Source organism: Salminus brasiliensis, chromosome 24, assembly GCF_030463535.1.
Source record: "Salminus brasiliensis chromosome 24, fSalBra1.hap2, whole genome shotgun sequence".
In the NCBI taxonomy this organism is placed as follows: Eukaryota; Metazoa; Chordata; class Actinopteri; order Characiformes; family Bryconidae; genus Salminus; species Salminus brasiliensis.
In genome coordinates this window covers 311,564-332,006 of record NC_132901.1, presented here as the reverse complement: position 1 = coordinate 332,006, position 20,443 = coordinate 311,564, and the positions used below count along the sequence as shown (strand labels likewise).

The 20,443-nt window shown below is 37.8% G+C and overlaps 2 protein-coding genes and 1 pseudogene across 2 annotated transcripts; 1 reads left to right on the top strand and 2 right to left on the bottom strand.

The window, feature by feature from the left end:
• Positions 1 to 561: 561 nt before the first annotated feature.
• LOC140546506 (intelectin-like) lies at positions 562 to 3,672 on the bottom strand (annotated as a pseudogene).
• Positions 3,673 to 6,992: 3,320 nt separating this feature from the next.
• Positions 6,993 to 8,414, bottom strand: LOC140546960 (uncharacterized). Its single transcript, XM_072670441.1, has 2 exons — positions 8,368 to 8,414; positions 6,993 to 8,160 (listed from the first exon to the last, which is right to left on the bottom strand). The coding sequence occupies exon 2, from the start codon at positions 8,134 to 8,136 to the stop codon at positions 7,243 to 7,245; it is 894 nt and encodes a 297-aa protein (XP_072526542.1). The 5' UTR covers positions 8,137 to 8,160; positions 8,368 to 8,414; the 3' UTR covers positions 6,993 to 7,242.
• Positions 8,415 to 11,646: 3,232 nt separating this feature from the next.
• On the top strand, positions 11,647 to 17,535 carry LOC140546466 (intelectin-like). The gene is made up of 8 exons (XM_072669741.1): positions 11,647 to 11,855; positions 13,277 to 13,340; positions 13,473 to 13,535; positions 13,875 to 14,122; positions 14,290 to 14,448; positions 16,408 to 16,528; positions 16,954 to 17,057; positions 17,176 to 17,535. Exons 2-8 carry the CDS (start codon positions 13,277 to 13,279, stop codon positions 17,326 to 17,328), a joined length of 912 nt encoding a protein of 303 aa, XP_072525842.1. The 5' UTR covers positions 11,647 to 11,855; the 3' UTR covers positions 17,329 to 17,535.
• Positions 17,536 to 20,443: the final 2,908 nt, after the last annotated feature.

Genomic DNA, 20,443 nt, shown 5'->3' with positions numbered 1-20,443 from the left:
CACAAAAAGAAAAGAAATCACAGTACCATCACCTGTTAGACACAGTCTATCCACAGTCCACAGTATGAGGCCACGTTCTCCAGCTAAGCAAGAGCATTTCTTTGAAATTGTAACTCGTTAGATTTGGAAGTAGATTAAACTGCAGTGTGAACAGAAAACTCTTAACTACTGTTGGAAGACTCTGAAGTTCTAGAGTCTAAACTTAGAGCGCTAAATGCTATCCTGAAAATGCATATAATCCCTAATGTAAATAATGTACCTTCCCTGACTTTCATAGTGTAGCAATGGTGCTTCTTTTGTGTGATCTAACTTGCATGGTTTGCAATTGTCTGAGGTTTTTAACTGGGATCTTCCTCCCTTTAGCTCTATTGATTTAACATCAAAACTATGAAAATGTTTCAAATGAAGAACCTTTACCCAAACATTAACGAGTCGGTTCACAGTCAGTCAGCACTGGAGCACAGGGGACCTTCCATATTGGCTGTGGGGAATCTGATCCAATAATTTGAGGAAGTGTAAATTGACCTGCCGAGTCCGGAGAAGACCCTGATCTTCCTGGTCCACCTAGAGCTGAACGTGTCAGTGTCTGAATTACCCAATCTGATGCATAAGAGTTTCAGTCACAAAGAAATGACTCTTCCTGTATGTTCTGTAAAATAAACGATAGAGAAAGAGAGAGAGAGAGAAAGCTGAGGGTGTGATCTGGATCTCAGCGGTAGAACAGGAGCACAGCAGCTTCAGTGATCTCTTTGGAGGCACTCCACCCGGCATGTGTCCCGTAACCGTCCCAGTCAAAAGATGGGAAATCTCCACACTGTCTAGGTGCAGCTTCTGGGAAATGGCCTCCTCCCCCGATACAGTACTGCAACACATTAGGACAGATATTCCCAAACTGACTGTCCACCTCTGAACAGTGAGTATGAAGCAGAGTGAGGAATACATGACTGCATGAACTCAAATACATGAGCCTGATAACTCACGTGCTCCGTGTTGCAGCCCGTCGGTCTGAGTCCAGAGCAGATGGCCATGGCTGCCCTCTCATTGTTAAACACTCTGAAAGCGATGAAGCCGGCCTCAGACTCTCCTGAAAGGATTAAAGACAAATAACAGTGAGTATGAAGTCATTTTGAGGTGATCTGACCAAGTTCAGAAAGAGTGCTGGAGGAAAACATCCAGATTTACAGTTGCTACTTTAGATCTGTTGAGTTCAAGATGCCTTAATTGATCACTGACCCCAGAATCAGTTGTGCTTCTTTGGTATACAATAGGAGATGCTAAGCTAACATTGCTAAAGACACTGAACTGATGATCAGCAACTGTTGTCTCTGTAAACACACTCCAATGCATAAACATATTAGCAAAACGTTTACCAAACTAATGAGGCCCATGTCATGCCTTGGCTGATTGGCTGAATCTGGGCTCAGTGATCAATCATGCCAATTCAATTTTTCACTAAACGGTTCCTTTAAAATTCCAGAATTAAATTCCTAGCAGTCAAAGATGACATACTTCTTGGGCGGGGACCATAGAAGTTCTTTTATGTCGGTCCGTTATTAGTACGGCAAACTCCAATTCCATGCCTTACTGGAAATTTCTAATGGGAAGATGATAAAGAATAAACAAGCTTGAAATTCATTGTGAAGAGCATCAAGTGGGATGCAGTACCACACTGTCACTATAGTACAGTTTCAGCTCTTTTAATTGGGTTAGATTGGGATACAGTACCACACTGTCACTATAGTACAGTTTCAGCTCTTTTAATTGGGTTAGATTGAGATACAGTACCATACTTTCACTATAGTACAGTTTCAGCTCTTTAATTGAGTTAGATTGGGATACAGTACCATACTTTCACTATAGTACAGTTTCAGCTCTTTTAATTGGGTTAGATTGAGATACAGTACCATACTTTCACTATAGTACAGTTTCAGCTCTTTAATTGAGTTAGAGTGGGATACAGTACCATACTTTCACTATAGTACAGTTTCAACTCTTTAATTGAGTTAGATTGGGATACAGTACCATACTTTCACTATAGTACAATTTCAGCTCTTTAATAGAGTTAGATTGAGATACAGTACCATACTTTCACTATAGTACAGTTTCAGCTCTTTTAATAGAGTTAGATTGGGATACAGTACCATACTTTCACTATAGTACAGTTTCAGCTCTTTAATTGAGTTAGATTTAGATACAGTACCATACTTTCACTATAGTACAGTTTCAGCTCTTTAATAGAGTTAGATTGGGATACAGTACCATACTTTCACTATAGTACAGTTTCAGCTCTTTAATTGAGTTAGATTTAGATACAGTACCATACTTTCACTATAGTACAGTTTCAGCTCTTTAATTGAGTTAGATTGGGATACAGTACCATACTTTCACTATAGTACAGTTTCAGCTCTTTAATTGAGTTAGATTGGGATACAGTACCATACTTTCACTATAGTACAGTTTCAGCTCTTTAATTGAGTTAGACTGGGATACAGTACCATACTTTCACTATAGTACAGTTTCAGCTCTTTAATTGAGTTAGAGTGGGATACAGTACCATACTTTCACTATAGTACAGTTTCAGCTTCTTTGATTCAAATTAAAATGTAATGTTTGTTTGCTTGTGTTTTTTTTTTTTACCTTGAATAAGTTATAAAGGTTTCCTCCATGGGAGCTGAGGAAGCGATTCTCAGTGTGGTAGCGTAAGATGGAAGCAGGGGTCCATTTTTGCAGCTGGACGTTATTGGGAACATGCCACACAGACATGTCCTGAGCCTCGATGTCATAATACCCCGGATTCTGTGAGAAGTAAGTGGGATAACAGGTGGGTTTAATTTATGGTTAGGGTGGTACAAGAGTTTCAGGTCATAATCTAAGGTGTGCCAGAACAACCAGCACTCCAGGACCATCAGTATTATACTTTATTATCCAAACCAGAGCAATATACTTCATAAATGATGGCTAGTGCATCTCCCTGTACCTTGTAGTCGTCACTGGTAGCACCTTCTGCAGTTCCAAATGTAGCCATGTTAGCCCAGTTTCCTTCTCCTTCAGGTACGTTACGGTTATTACCTTGCTGGCTGGACCAGCGGTCACCTACAGAGCATTTCCCATACATGTTGTTCTCATGCACACTGGCCACCAGCGTCCAGCCACCTCCAGCAGTGGTCATATCACAGAAGGTCTGGTAGACCACCCCAATCTCGGTTGTTAGATAGTACAGGCCATCTGTTTGAGCAGAAACATCAGATTGGTTAAAAAAACACAAAAACAAAAAACTTTTTTTCTGAAAAACTTCAGAGTTCAGCAGTTTCAGCTTCACCTGCTTTAACTTGATACTTGTCTCTGAGATCTTTGCAGCTTCGAGACGCATATATGTTCCTTTCATGTTTCTCGTTAGGGCCATCGTTCTCAGCTGATGGAAAGAGTTGGTTCTGGTCCTGAACTACACATGACAGAAATAATGTAATGACAGAAATCTCAGTAGCATCTCAAATTAAATAAGCACTGAGGTAAATTAACCTTGTATTTTAATATTTGAACATTTTGCAGATGTTTGTCCCTCTGTAAGCAGAATTTACTGACCTGCTTTGGATTCACAGGGGAACAGTTCCACCGACAGACATATCAGCAGAAATCCAAAGACCAGCAGAGACGACATACTTGTAGAAAAGTCTGCAAAAAAGGATGAAATTGGAAATTAATCTTTACAAGCTGTATAAAGTTTTCTATAAGACATCAGTTGAATATTACCTGCTGCGCTGCAGTGGTGTTTCTGTGAGCTGTGATGTTCGTCTCAATGATCAATTGGGTTGGCGTTGATGGTAAGTGTCCTGTTCGAGAAAGTGAAGTCTATTGAGTTAAGTTATATAGACAGTATCTAGTTTACTCAGTTGTGTGTGTCTAGGCTTGATACATCTGTACTTTTCTGGCATGGTGCTTCGTCCAGTTTATTTGGGATGAGTTGGGGAAGTTGGGGTGACAATTAATAAGCAGATGTCCGAATACTTTTGTCTATATAGTGTGCATTCATGGATAAAAATAGTGCTAAAATTTCAAAAGATTTCAATAGTATTGTTTTTGCAATAAACTGAACACAGAACATCAACCACTGCAAACTGTTCATAATATAAGATATAAAAATATCAGAGGTATTCAGCGCTACGTTTTCATAAGCCACCAATTCAACTATTGGTTTAGCGTAAACGTTAAAAGTTAATGCAGATGTTTGTATGCACTACTAAGAACACCTACCTTATGTAGAGCTGTCGTGATGTTGAGCAGTCCAGCAAAGTTCAATAAATAAATAAGGCAAAAAGTGTAAATTCATGCTTGGCAGTTGGAGCAGGTCATTTGCACAGATGTTACAGGGGACAGGAAGTGTCTTGTCATTGCTCTGATCTCTGAGTTTCGCAGTCCACATCACAGAGGCAGGACAGTCATGGTTGAATAATTACGATGGTATGTTTGATATAAAGGTTCTTTGCCAATTCAAACAGTTCTTTTATGTCACTGATCAAAGACAGCAAAAAAAAAAACAGACAAACATCTAAAGAACTGCAGGCCTCACTTTCCTCAGGTCAGTGTTCACAATTCCACAACAAGAAAGACACTGGGCGAAAATGGCATCCATACGAGGGTTGCAAGCGCGCATTCCTGCTGACCAAAAAGCACACAAAGGCCCGTCTTGCGTCTGCTTTAAAACATATAGATGACCTCAGACCCCCTTTTAGTCTGTGGAACGAAAGTTCTCCATATCGACGTAAAGACCAGAGCCGTGACAGACCACCCCCTTACAGTTTGGGACGCATGTGACTAAAAAGTTGAACTTTAACAGTGTGGAATACAGTGTGTGAGTGGAGAGCAGAGTTCTGTTAGTGTGAGGAGTGGGAGTCTCATATGGACTGAGTGGAAACAGGAGAACTCTTCAAGTAGGTCGACCTCGGAACCATCGACTCCACTATTAACTTTTACTGCGGAACATGGAATACCATTATTACCTATCAATTTCTTATTTTTTTTTTATTTATTTATCACAAGAACAGAGTACAGGCATTTAGGCTTGCTTTAAGGTCATAGGTCCTGGGTTAAAAGACATAAACAGTCACATTCTAACTCTAAAATTCTTTATATTATCGTTAACAATTGTTAAAGCACATTAAATTCTAAAATAACAAATAATCCGGGAGCCCCAAGATAACTTTTGTGTGCTATAACAGTTTACATTTCACATTCACTTAACAAATTAGCATCAACTGAGTGACAGCCTACGACAAACCTAGACATATTTTGCTTTTAAAAGAAGAAAATGCAGAACAGCATTAAGAGATGGCTACCACCATTAACTAACAAAAATAAGCTAACAATAAATTCACTTACCAACTTCTAAGTCAGCTAGCTTATCAAACGCCAAGAAAGCTAGCTAGTGCTATCTAACTTTAGCCACAGAATGAGTTCAAACTCATCAAATCTTCACATTGTCTTGTGAAAGCCTTTCACAGGTGTATGACATCTGACATCATTTTACCTCAGTTTTACATCAGTTTACTCCATTTGTACCATAGTTTTACATCAGTTTACTCCATTTTACCTCAGTTGTGCTTCACTTCACTCCATTTTTACCTCAGTTTTACATCAGTGTACTCCATTTTACCTCAGTTTTACCTTAGTTTTACATCTGTTAACCCTATTTTACCTCAGTTTTTCATCAGTTTACTCCATTTTTACCTCAGTTTTACATCAGTTTATTCCATTTTACCTAACTTTAGCCACAGAATGAGTTCAAACTCATCAAATCTTCACATTGTCTTGTGAAGAGCCTTTCTCAGGTGTTTGTCTCATTTTACATCATTTTACCTGATTTGACATCAGTTTACTCCATTTTACCTCCGTTGTACCTCAGTTTACTCCATTTTTACCTCAGTTGTACCTCAGTTTACTCAATTTTTACCTCAGACTTACATCAGTTTACTCCATTTTTACCTCAGTTGTACCTCAGTTTACTCAATTTTTACCTCAGACTTACATCAGTTTACTCCATTTTTACCTGTTTTACCTCAGTTTCCCTTAGTATTACATCTGTTTATCCCATTCTACCTCAGTTTTACATCACTTTGAGTTGTGCCTCAGTTTTACATCAGTTTACCCCCATTTTACCTTAGTGTACCTCAATTTTATCGTTAATCCATTTTTTTTCTTAGAGATCCATTAAACACAAAACACTGTGTTTTTAGTTTTAAAAAATGCCATGCGCTTATCAAATCAAGAGTACTAAAAAGAGTTTATTGTGCTTTTTACGTTACTGTCTCTACTGTCCAGGGAAGAAGGCTTTCTACTATGTTTTGGAGGGGCATGGATTTGATTGCATTCAGAGTGTTACTGAAGTCAGAATGTACTTTTCTACAGGGAATATCAGCAATGGGTGCAACTTGAAGTAATTAAATGCATTTAATAGAAGGGATGTTCACAAATATTTGGAATATGTATTAGCAGCAGTAGTGTGGGGCAGTGGTGGCTCAGCGGTTAGAGCGCCGGGTTATCGATAACAGGGTTGTGGGTTCGATTCCCAGGCTCGGCAAGCTGCCACTGTTGGGTCCTTGAGCAAGGCCCTTTACCCTCTCTGCTCCCCGGGCGCTGGAGTTGGCTGCCCACCGCTCTGGGTGTGTGTGTGTATTCACTGCCCCTAACACATGTGTGTGTGAGTGTGTGTTCACTACCGGATGTGTTAAATGCAGAGGACACATTTCGCTGTACAGTCCACACTGTACAGTGACAAATACGTGCACCTTTACCTTTTACTTTTTTAGTATTGATAGATGGTAGAAAAACTGTATTGTAATTGGCAATTGGCAATCTTAATAAAGGTTACAAGAAGCTAATAGTTGTGCAGTAAACTTGATATCTGATTTGGATTTAAACTGAGTAAAAATTGAAAGCAATTTAGAGCTCACATACATTTTTCAACAAAGAGACTCAAAAGACAATCGTTTTCTGCTGTCAAATCTGGCTTTATTTTAGAGGAGCTGGATCAAACACAGTTAGAATTACAGCTATTAGAGTATAACAGAATCAGATTTTAGTAGACATTGAGAATTATGAACAAATTCCATTATTACTGATTGCACTGATAGAGTATTATTCATTTTCTATATGTAGGTGATGTATATATATATATATATATATATATATATACATCACCTACAGAAATCAAACTGTGGCCAATAACCTGAATCTTCGACGATGCTGTTATGCAGCATAGTATGCAATGTTGATCGGATGTTTCCCAATGTTGCCCTCATTTAGATCCTTGTCAATGACTTCCACACCAGCCTTCTCGTATTCTATCATTGCTTTAGGGTTGACCAGCAGATTAATGCCTTGGATCTTCTGACACCCATCTTTTAGGCTCCACACATAAACGTCAGCCCCACCGCTTCCTTTGTTAAGGTTTGTAATGACCTTAGTGTAGCCTTTCTGCTGCAGGTTAAACTCACTCTGAGGGTTTAAGGAAACATCCAGATTACTCAGGGCTTTGCTCTTGTCTTTTGAGCGGCGGTACCAGAGGAAGATGGGATTTCCCTTGGCATACCGGTTGGTGCTTTCATCCACACAAGTGTACCCTTGCTCGTAAAGTGATTTGTCGCGGCTGCTGTTGTCGGTCGCGGTGATCTCATAGATGTAGGTTGGCTCCTTCCGCTTTACCCACAGGTAGACCCAGTCTCCCCCAGCACCGCGGTTCAGGTCGCAACCTAGCTGCTCATAGCCATCCTTCAAGAGCTCTGGTTCCTCATTCACGTTGAGGGTCACCTTCATGTCCACAATGGGAATGTCATCTTCTTTCTCACCACACAGGTACCAAAGAAAGATGTGATCTCCAGAGGTCCCAGCATTCAGATCCCTTGATATCTGTTCAAACCCAGCACTGATCAAACCAGACTTCATATCAGACGTAAATGAGAACTGGATCCTGGTGATTGGCTTCATACCACACTCCTTCTTGTACCAAAGACACACTTTTGGTCCTGAAGTCTTGGAGTTCAGGTTAGCGTTGATGACATTGAAACCTTGAGCTCTCAGAATATCTCCTTCATCAGAGGAGGTGGACACACCAAGGTTTGTGATGGGTTGATCGTCAGCCATTTCAGGTTTGAGTGGAGCCGTTGACTGAAATGTGAAATATGAGAACACAGAATATAAACATTATTTCCAAAACATCAGCTTTTATGAAGCTAATTCATGAAGATGAAGAAATCAGAGCTGGTTAGTTTCCCTACAATGAACCTCAGCTTCACACCAAACCCTACTCAGAACAGCCAACACTGAATCTCCAACACCGAAATTTACAGAGGATTGAGAAAAATAAAATTCTACCTTCAAAGCAGGTGTTGTCCTCAGACACACGACTGGTGTATATGAACGCTCCAGTTGGAAGAATTACGTGAACCACCCTAAACTCCAGCATTATATATAACCCACTGAGGGTGTGTCTGGGACTTTCCAGTCATACCCACTTTGTTGACCAATTGGCTGCTGATCATTTGAAACACTCCATTGTTGGAGATGAAGATAAACTGTACACTGGTTTTGTGAAGTGATCAACTCTTTATCTTCTAACTTTGGTCAAATCCTTTCACACCATCACCCTAAAAAATGAAAACCTTCTGCTCACCACTGTGTAGAAATGGTTCCTAACATTTACATGTCCATTACAGACATGTTTCTTCGGAAACCAGAAGTGGTTCTTCTATGGATTCACTCAAAGAACTATTTGCACTTCATTTTTAAGAGTGAAGACCATCCTGCAAGTGGGTCCTGAGGTGGGACCTCCAAATGCATTAATAAGCCTTAGGTGCCCATAACCCTGTTCCCTGCTTCAACACCTTTATCATTTTTAGGAACTGACTGTTCACTCGCTGCCTAATATATTCATCCCTAAGAAATACTAATGAATATTTCATTACTCACAGTGCCTTTACTGCATTAGTCCACTATTACCAAAACAGTTAAACCCACTGAAAGGCCCTCTGAAGGGTAAACAGGGACAACAGCAGTGCCCCGACAGTGAGAGCAGAAATCTGCTGATTTATGGGACAATGAACCACTGGGAGATATGGCAGGAAATAGCATGATCTGAAAAGAACTTTAAAAAGTTGCTGATTCAGTTTTGCTTCCAGCTGAGCCACTAGGGCACAGTATCTCTTTGGTCAGGGCTTTGAGCACGGCTGGCCATGTCCTTACAGAGAGGAGAATACAAGCATAAAAATATAAACATATAATTTTACATGGAAGATATATACGTCTATTATTTTATATAGAAGATATATAAGTAAATTATTTTATGGGAAGGTAAATAATGAACATGCTGCAATGCCTTATTTTGACAAAGTAAAAATATGTAGAATAAAAATGTGATATAATGTTATTTTAATTTACATCAAAATATCAAGCAAATATATAATTATCTAGAGGTTCTAAGTAAAGACAAAATAGCCCACTATATTTAGAAACATAAATTGTATTAAATAAATCATTTTAAAAATAGTTTAATCTGTTGGAAATGGGAATAAGCCAGAAAATAAGCCAGTATTTTATGATACTGAATTCTAATTGTGAAAGCCACATTTTAGAGAAAACATTTCTTGTAATACACTGTAAAAAGTGATTTGTTCATTTAACAAGAAAATAATTTACTTAAAGTGGTAATTTTGTATTCTAAATTGCTGTAACTACTTTGCTGTACTGTACTGTACTTAGCTGTACTGTATTTGTTATAAATACATAATTTAATGAATCCAGGGTTGCTTCTAAAAGCAGCCAAGTGGGGTATTATTAGCAGGGGACGTTAAGCCATGTTTTCCTGAATAGGGCACATTGAATTCATTACTTTCTTTAGTTTGTGTGCAGTACTATAAACTATAGTTTAATAAAACTGCTCTTTGTGATTTAGTTAAAAGGCAAAGAACTTATTTTGTAAACTGAAGACTGAGGTTCTGAGAGAAAATAACGGAACAGAAAGTTGCTGAGATTAAACATTATAAGTCTGACATGCTTTTTTGCTTCGGCTTTGTGGAAATAGACTTTTATTAAAAGTAAGCTAGAATTTAAGACATTAAATTAAATGTCAGTTGAGCAGGTGAAGCAAATAAAACCAAAACCAAATAAAAACAAATTATTTTCAGGTGATAAATCATATTTGTGAAAACAAATAGTCTGAATATTGAAAATAACTCATTCCAATATACAATGTTGAAAATGCTAGGTAACTATTTTGAGATCCTAATAAGCTTAAACCTTTGTCTGAAACAGTAAAGAGTGTTTTGAGATATTAAATTAAACAGATGATTAAGTGATTAATAAGCTATATAATGAAATAAGCCTATATTTTGAGATACTAAATTAAATTGAGGTTTTTAGAAAACATATTTTTGTGCTATTGCTATAGTTAGTTTTACTCATTAAATTACAATTTTAAGAAACATTATTTTGACAAAATAAGACATTAACAATAATATATTTAGACATTGCTAGCAGAAATGGAGAAGTGAGTGAGTGAATGTGTCTACTAATGTAGATGTTCTACCAAACAAACAGAACAGAAAGTGCAGCACAGACTGGTCTAACTGCTGAGCATTGCACTAATGCACCTAAACCCAACTACAGGCACAGCACACTGCCACACTGCACGTGAAAGAAAGAGGACAGACCCATGAAACCCTTATCTGTAACTCATGATCTTCACGTGATCACTAAACTTACACAACTGAAGAAACAGCTTTAACCACCACCCCCCCTCCCACCCCCTCACACATTTATTACACATTTAAATATATAGAATTAGAATCAGGTGCAGAACATCAGACTAACATTTCCCAGAGAAAATCATCCTAAGGACAACGACAATGTGCTCTGGATAGACAAATCTTGAGATCTTGCCCTGATTTTAATTCATTTTTATATTATTTTTTCACAGTGTTTCCTTGCACACCTCCTATGAAGATCTAACATATGGCTTCCTGTAGCTGCCCAGGTCATCAGATTCAACCCCCTGACTCTGACCTACAAAGCCAAGACTGGCTCGACCCGCCATCCTTTAGGATCCACGGAAGACGAGCGTCCAGACTTTTTACTGTCCTGCACCGAAGTGGTGGAACGAACTTCCTCTGGGTGTCCGAACAGCAGAGTCCAACGCTCGCTGTCCTCAAACCCAGACTGAAGCCCCTCCTCTTCTGAGAGGACTCAGGCGAAGAGAAGAGTACTATGGTCTCCATACTGACTTGTGTTTAGTAGAGTCTAAGATTAGAGGAGCTTTGAATTTTAGTCTATTTAAACTAGCTGAGGTTTTTCTTGGGTAAATAGCAAAGCACTCTGGAGAAGAGCTTCTGCTAAATGCCTTAAATGTAAATGTAAATGTATGTGGTATCTTTCTGAAGAGACAATAAAGTTTCTATGAATTACATTTTATAAAGACTATTTTAGACTGTTTACTAATGCATCGAATGTTCTCTTTTATAATAAGAGTTATAAGTTGCTTCTACATGTGTGAAACATGGATCCTAGTATGCAAAATAATATTGTTTACTTATGTATTTCTTTGTCTGATTGTCATGACTACCAAAACGCAAAACTATACAACACACTGTAATGGACATTGTAATCAGGATGTTGCAGTGCTGTTCAGGTTTTGACTTGTGTGATATTTCTGGAGGTCATTCCTCAGATGGTTTCTGCTGAAATACTGACCACCCACTGCGCTGACCACAGCAAAAACCTCTCCACTGTCTTTAAAAACCGACAGACTTTGTTATCTGATAAAAACTGGAAACGCTACGTTAATTTACAGCATACAGGAGAACTTCAGGGTGAGTGCTTTTCTATTGACGGTTCTATGTAGAATTGAAAATGAGGTTCTTTAACTTTCAACAATACTGGAATTCTTTGGTGCTATTGGAGAAAAGGTCTTTAAAACTACACCCAAAAGGATTTCCATGGCAGAGAAGAACCATTTAACGAGAAACACTGAAACATTGTTATCATGATTCTACAGAAAAAAAATACTATTTATTTTTCCTTGTATTTACCAAGGAACCCTTGAAAAAACCCTTTCTTAAAAGTTAAGAAGAAGTCGACTGGCCTCATTTTCTAGTCATTACATTTCTTTATTTAGGCTGGTTCTAGGGGTGGGGTGGCCCAAGGGTGGCAGAGGGATGTCTATAGGTGGCCACAACATGTTATTGTGCACATACAGCTGATTTTTAAATATGCATTGATAGGCTAAAACATCAATTAATAGGCTACAAATATACACATATTTTATCTCCTTTTTTGTCTCCTTTTTTGCAAAACCTTTACAGTCAATTAAGTTTATATATATATATATTTCATATTGTTACTTTTTTATCTCCTAACTCTTTATTTACTCCTTTAAGCCTTTATTTATTTTATTTGGTTTATTCATTTCTTTCTGTTATTAATTTATTGTATTGTTTCTCTGACTAATTAATTAAATGCTAATTACTTTAATGTACTTAATTAAAACTTAATTTACTTAATTTATACTTTCTTAATCTTCTATTATCTTGATGGTTTTCTTCTTGATGATTTTTAATATGTCTGTGAGTTCATAATTTTACTTTAAGCTGAATATATGATCACCAAATCAAGCAATCAATTAACAAATCAATCAATTAAACTTTATTTTCACATTGGGGGTGACCCTCATTTTAGATATCATAGAGACTGAAAGAAGGATGTCAAAGGAGGAACTCCTTAATCGCTGTTTGGCTGCACGCATCATTGTAACCATTGTGTGTGTTCAGGCTTAAATACAGAGGACTAATTCCTATAATCAGCACAAATGGTGATTGAGTAGTTCTTCCTTCCTTCTTTCAGCCCCATATTATTGTTAATGCTCTGCTGCAGTGCAAGAGGGTCACCTCAAGTGTTCTTCTGAGTGGAAAAAAAAACATAATTGATTGATTGACTGATTTTATAATTGCAATCAATTAGAGTTTTACACCCCCCCCCCCCTTTACAAGTAGTATTACTATCCACCAAATCTGTCCACCAATAAATGACCAACTTAACTTAATAAACCTTTTAATCTGATACACTGATAAAGTATATAACCTCAGCGTTGTGTATATAGAGTATATAGTATATAGAGCCTATATTTATAGAGAATATAGAGTATAGAGTTTACAGAGTATAGAAAATATATAGATTCTGGAGTATATAGAGTATAGAGTATATAAAGTATATATGTTGAATGCTTTTCTAACAGATGATGAACTGGATTCTTTGGCTGGGGATTTTGTCCTGCATGGAACTCTCTCAGTCTGATAGAGGTAGGATGACACTCCTGTTACTGATTTATTGATTGGTTTTATGTCAGTCTTCAGTGATCTTTATACTGATTTTCAGTTCTAAACCAGCACTTACTAATACGTTTATAATATTTAATGTTTCCTTTCATGCAGACATGGGTTTTTTCAGCCCCCGGAGCTGCAAAGAACTTATGGAAAAGTATAAAACCAATAAAGGTGAGCTCCGAAATGTTTACATTTATATTTGGTATTTTATGAGATGGACACTATACCACCAATTTCAGGTCACATTCACATCAGATCAGTGATGGAGCAGCATCTGAAGGTTATGGGTAAGGCTGGGTTAGGTTGTGGGCTGAGGTTAAGGTTAGGATTAGGTTGTGGGTTAAAATATGTTTCACCTATTGGCCTAATATTATAAACATAATTATAATCTGTATAATAACACAACTTGAATAGGAGCTCTTTACTGTACACATATTCTTTTGTACATATTCTTTTATAAATTTAATCCAATCAACATGTTCAATCAAGAAAACACATTTTTTTTTCCAGATGGCCTGTACTATCTGACAACTGAGACTGGGGTGGTCTACCAGACCTTCTGTGATATGACCACTGCTGGAGGTGGCTGGACGCTGGTGGCCAGTGTGCATGAGAACAACATGTATGGGAAATGCACTGTAGGTGATCGCTGGTCTAGCCAGCAAGGTGATAACCCTAACTTACCTGAAGGAGAAGGAAACTGGGCTAACATGGCTACATTTGGAAATGCAGAAGGTGCTACCAGTGACGACTACAAGGTACAGGGAGATGCACTACTTGTTTTCTCCAAAAGACATATGCAGTGGGTGTACACTGGGAGGGGAGTGCTGGTTGTTTTAGCATTCTTTGGACAAGATTGAATAAGGATGTTACTTGGAACTGTTGCCTCACCATGACCACAGTCCATCCCTCTTACTTCTCACAGAATCCGGGGTATTACGACATTGAGGCTCAGGACATGTCTGTGTGGCATGTTCCCAATAACGCCCAGCTGCAAAAATGGACCTCTGCTTCCATCTTACGCTACCACACTGAGAATCGCTTCCTCAGCTCCCATGGAGGAAACCTTTATAACTTATTCAAGGTAAACAATATAATGATTTTAATTAAAAGAGCTTAAGCTGTACTATAGTGAAAGTATGGTACTGTATCCCAATCTAACTCAATTAAAGAGCTGAAACTGTACTATAGTGAAAGTATGGTACTGTATCTCAATCTAACTCAATTAAAGAGCTGAAACTATACTATAGTGAAAGTATGGTACTGTATCCCACTTTAACTCAAATAAAAGAGCTGAAACTGTACTATAGTGAAAGTATGGTACTGTATCCCAATCTAACTCAATTAAAGAGCTGAAACTGTACTATAGTGAAAGTATGGTACTGTATCCCAATCTAACTCAATTAAAGAGCTGAAACTGTACTATAGTGAAAGTATGGTACTGTACCCCAATCTAACTCAATTAAAGAGCTGAAACTGTACTATAGTGAAAGTATGGTACTGTATCCCACTCTAACTGAAATAAAGAGCTGAAACTGTACTATAGTGAAAGTATGGTACTGTATCCCACTCTAACTCAAATAAAGACATGAAACTGTACTATAGTGAAAGTATGGTACTGTATCCCACTTTAACTCAAATAAAAGAGCTGAAACTGTACTATAGTGAAAGTATGGTACTGTATCCCACTTTAACTCAAATAAAAGAGCTGAAACTGTACTATAGTGAAAGTATGGTACTGTATCCCAATCTAACTCAAAGAGCTGAAACTGTACTATAGTGAAAGTATGGTACTGTACCCCAATCTAACTCAATTAAAGGGCTGAAACTGTACTATAGTGAAAGAATGGTACTGTATCCCAATCTAACTCAATTAAAGAGCCGAAACTGTACTATATTGAAAGTATGGTACTGTACCCCAATCTAACTCAATTAAAGAGCTGAAACTGTACTATAGTGAAAGTATGGTACTGTATTCCAATCTAACTCAATTAAAGAGCTGAAACTGTACTATAGTGAAAGTATGGTACTGTATCCCAATCTAACTCAATTAAAGAGCTGAAACTGTACTATAGTGAAAGTATGGTACCGTATCCCAATCTAACTCAATTAAAGAGCTGAAACTGTACTATAGTGAAAGAATGGTATTGTATCCCACTCTAACTCAATTAAAGAGCTGAAACTGTACTATAGTGAAAGTATGGTACTGTATCTCAATCTAACTCAATTAAATAGCTGAAACTGTACTATAGTGAAGGAATGGTACTGTATCCCAATCTAACTCAATTAAAAGAGCTGAAACTGTACTATAGTGAAAGTATGGTACTGTATCTCAATCTAACCCAATTAAAAGAGCTGAAACTGTACTGTAGTGAAAGTATGGTACTGTATCTCAATCTAACTCAGTTAAAGAGCTGAAACTGTACTGTAGTGAAAGTATGGTACTGTATCTCAATCTAACTCAATTAAAGAGCTGAAACTGTACTATAGTGACAGTGTGGTACTGTATCCCAATCTAACTCAATTAAAGAGCTGAAACTGTACTATAGTGAAAGTATGGTACTGTATCTCAATCTAACTCAGTTAAAGAGCTGAAACTGTACTATAGTGAAAGTATGGTACTGTATTCCAATCTAACTCAATTAAAGAGCTGAAACTGTACTATAGTGACAGTGTGGTACTGTATCCCAATCTAACTCAATTAAAGAGCTGAAACTGTACTATAGTGAAAGTATGGTACTGTATCTCAATCTAACTCAGTTAAAGAGCTGAAACTGTACTATAGTGAAAGTATGGTACTGTATCTCAATCTAACTCAGTTAAAGAGCTGAAACTGTACTATAGTGAAAGTATGGTACTGTATCTCAATCTAACTCAGTTAAAGAGCTGAAACTGTACTGTAGTGAAAGTATGGTACTGTATCTCAATCTAACACAATTAAAGAGCTGCAACTGTACTATAGTGACAGTGTGGTACTGCATCCCACTTGATGCTCTTCACAATGAATTTCAAGCTTGTTTATTCTTTATCATCTTCCCATTAGAAATTTCCAGTAAGGCATGGAATTGGAGTTTGCCGTACTAATAACGGACCGACTGCTCCAGTGGTGTACGATTTGGGAAATGAAGCCTCTACAAAGAACCTTTATGGTCCCCACCCAAGAGGTATGTCATCTTTGACTGCTAGGAATTTAATTCTGGAATTTTAAAGGAACCGTTTAGTGAAAAATTGAATTGGCATGATTGATCACTGAGCCCAGATTCAGCCAATCAGCCAAGGCATGACATGGGCCTCATTAGTTTGGTAAACGTTTTGCTAATATGTTTATGCATTGGAGTGTGTTTACAGAGACAACAGTTGCTGATCATCAGTTCAGTGTCTTTAGCAATGTTAGCTTAGCATCTCCTATTGTATACCAAAGAAGCACAACTGATTCTGGGGTCAGTGATCAATTAAGGCATCTTGAACTCAACAGATCTAAAGTAGCAACTGTAAATCTGGATGTTTTCCTCCAGCACTCTTTCTGAACTTGGTCAGATCACCTCAAAATGACTTCATACTCACTGTTATTTGTCTTTAATCCTTTCAGGAGAGTCTGAGGCCGGCTTCATCGCTTTCAGAGTGTTTAACAATGAGAGGGCAGCCATGGCCATCTGCTCTGGACTCAGACCGACGGGCTGCAACACGGAGCACGTGAGTTATCAGGCTCATGTATTTGAGTTCATGCAGTCATGTATTCCTCACTCTGCTTCATACTCACTGTTCAGAGGTGGACAGTCAGTTTGGGAATATCTGTCCTAATGTGTTGCAGTACTGTATCGGGGGAGGAGGCCATTTCCCAGAAGCTGCACCTAGACAGTGTGGAGATTTCCCATCTTTTGACTGGGACGGTTACGGGACACATGCCGGGTGGAGTGCCTCCAAAGAGATCACTGAAGCTGCTGTGCTCCTGTTCTACCGCTGAGATCCAGATCACACCCTCAGCTTTCTCTCTCTCTCTCTTTCTCTATCGTTTATTTTACAGAACATACAGGAAGAGTCATTTCTTTGTGACTGAAACTCTTACTTATATGTTTTTTTCTTTTTCTTTCTCATAACACCTTTTCTTGTTATGATTTCATCTATATTGGATCATGTATAAGCCAATATATAAGCATGTTAAAAAGAAAAATCTGTCTTGATTTTTGTATTTATGTATTGAGACAATTCAGCATTAATACCTCACACATCTGGACACACAAAAAAACCTGAAAAACTTATTTATATAAAATTACCAAGCATTTTTCTCTATATACAGCTTTTTGCAATTTAACCCCAGAAAGGACTAAGTTTCACTGAGACCAGCAGAGGACGCTGCCAGCTCTCTGAACGTCCCATTCAACCAACATCACCCACAAACAACCTGAATTTAATGCACACTTCAAAACAATGAGAACAAAAATGAGGTGTGGATTTTGCCAGGCTGAGCTGTAGAGAAGAAGTACTGCCAATAGAATAGGACTCTCTGGAGCAGATCAACATCATGAACTTATCGGCACCATGCTGCCTAATGCCAAGCGTGGGCTAGTAGAGGGGTATAAAGCCCCCCAGCATTGAATGAGCACGTGTCCCAATACTTTTGTCCATATAGTGATGGCTGTAATAGAGCACCATATTGAATCAGAAAAACAACTCAGTGAGAGCCAGTACAGCCTCCACGTTTTATTATTATTATTATTATTATTATTATTATTATTATTATTATTATGCTGCTGTTGTTTAAAGAAATAACGCTTATAACGTGCACAAGTTCACGTGCCTCTCAGCCTGCTGTTAACTCTCAGCCAATACAGCGTTATAGTGGTGCCTGTCGCTTTAAGAAGCGCGCGGCTTTTTTTTTTTAACCAAATAGACGATTAGAGGCTTATAACGGATAATCGAGAGAAGACACTGGATTAACGATAAAACTGAGGTACAAATTGCGTAAACTGAGGTAAAACTGAGGTAAAATGGAGTAAACTGTGATAAACTGAGGTAAAAATGGAGTAAACTGTGACAAACTGAGGTAAAAATGGAGTAAACTCAGATAAGCTGAAGTAAAAATGGAGTAAACTGAGGTAAAATGGAGTAAACTGTGACAAACTGAGGTAAAATGGAGTAAACTGTGACAAACTGAAGTAAAAATGGAGTAAACTGTGACAAACTGAGGTAAAATGGAGTAAACTGTGACAAACTGAGGTAAAAATGGAGTAAACTGGGGTAAAATGGAGTAAACTGTGATAAACTGAGGTAAAATGGAGTAAACTGTGATAAACTGAGGTAAAAATGGAGTAAACTGTGATAAACTGAGGTAAAATGGAGTAAACTGTGATAAACTGAGGTAAAATGGAGTAAACTGGGGTAAAATGGAGTAAACTGTGATAAACTGAGGTAAAATGGAGTAAACTGTGACAAACTGAAGTAAAAATGGAGTAAACTGTGATAAACTGAGGTAAAATGGAGTAAACTGTGACAAACTGAGGTAAAATGGAGTAAACTGTGACAAACTGAGGTAAAAATGGAGTAAACTGGGGTAAAATGGAGTAAACTGTGATAAACTGAGGTAAAATGGAGTAAACTGTGATAAACTGAGGTAAAAATGGAGTAAACTGTGATAAACTGAGGTAAAATGGAGTAAACTGTGATAAACTGAGGTAAAATGGAGTAAACTGGGGTAAAATGGAGTAAACTGTGATAAACTGAGGTAAAATGGAGTAAACTGTGATAAACTGAGGTAAAATGGAGTAAACTGGGATAAACTGCGGTAAAATGGAGTAAACTGGGATAAACTGAGGTAAAATGGGATAAACTCGGATAACCTGAGGTAAAAATGAGGTAGACTGAGGTAAAATGGAGTAAACTGTGATAAACTGAGGTAAAACTGAGGTAAAATGGAGTAAACTCGGATAAACTGAGGTAAAAATGAGGTAGACTGAGGTAAAATGGAGTAAACTGGGATAAACTGAGGTAAAATGGAGTAAACTGTGACAAACTGAAGTAAAAATGGAGTAAACTGAGGTAAAATGGAGTAAACTGTGACAAACTGAGGTAAAAATGGAGTAAACTGGGGTAAAATGGAGTAAACTGTGATAAACTGAGGTAAAATGGAGTAAACTGTGATAAACTGAGGTAAAAATGGAGTAAACTGTGATAAACTGAGGTAAAAATGGAGTAAACTGGGGTAAAATGGAGTAAACTGTGATAAACTGAGGTAAAATGGAGTAAACTGTGATAAACTGAGGTAAAAATGGAGTAAACTGTGATAAACTGAGGTAAAAATGGAGTAAACTGGGGTAAAATGGAGTAAACTGTGATAAACTGAGGTAAAATGGAGTAAACTGTGATAAACTGAGGTAAAAATGGAGTAAACTGTGATAAACTGAGGTAAAATGGAGTAAACTGTGATAAACTGAGGTAAAAATGGAGTAAACTGTGACAAACTGAGGTAAAAATGGAGTAAACTGTGACAAACTGAGGTAAAAATGGAGTAAACTGGGGTAAAATGGAGTAAACTGTGATAAACTGAGGTAAAATGGAGTAAACTGTGATAAACTGAGGTAAAATGGAGTAAACTGGGATAAACTGCGGTAAAATGGAGTAAACTGGGATAAACTGAGGTAAAATGGGATAAACTCGGATAACCTGAGGTAAAAATGAGGTAGACTGAGGTAAAATGGAGTAAACTGTGATAAACTGAGGTAAAACTGAGGTAAAATGGAGTAAACTCGGATAAACTGAGGTAAAAATGAGGTAGACTGAGGTAAAATGGAGTAAACTGGGATAAACTGAGGTAAAATGGTGTAAACTGGGATAAACTGAGGTAAAAATGAGGTAGACTGAGGTAAAATGGAGTAAACTGTGATAAACTGAGGTTAAATAGAGTAAACTCGGATAAACAGGTAAAAAGGGGTAGACTGGGGTAAAATAGAGTGAACCGTGATAAACTGAGGTAATATGGGGTAAACTGGGATAGACTGAGGTACAATAGGGTAAACGGAGGTTAAACTGAGGCACAATTGGGTAAACTGGGATAAACAGAGATCAAATGGGGTAAACTGAGG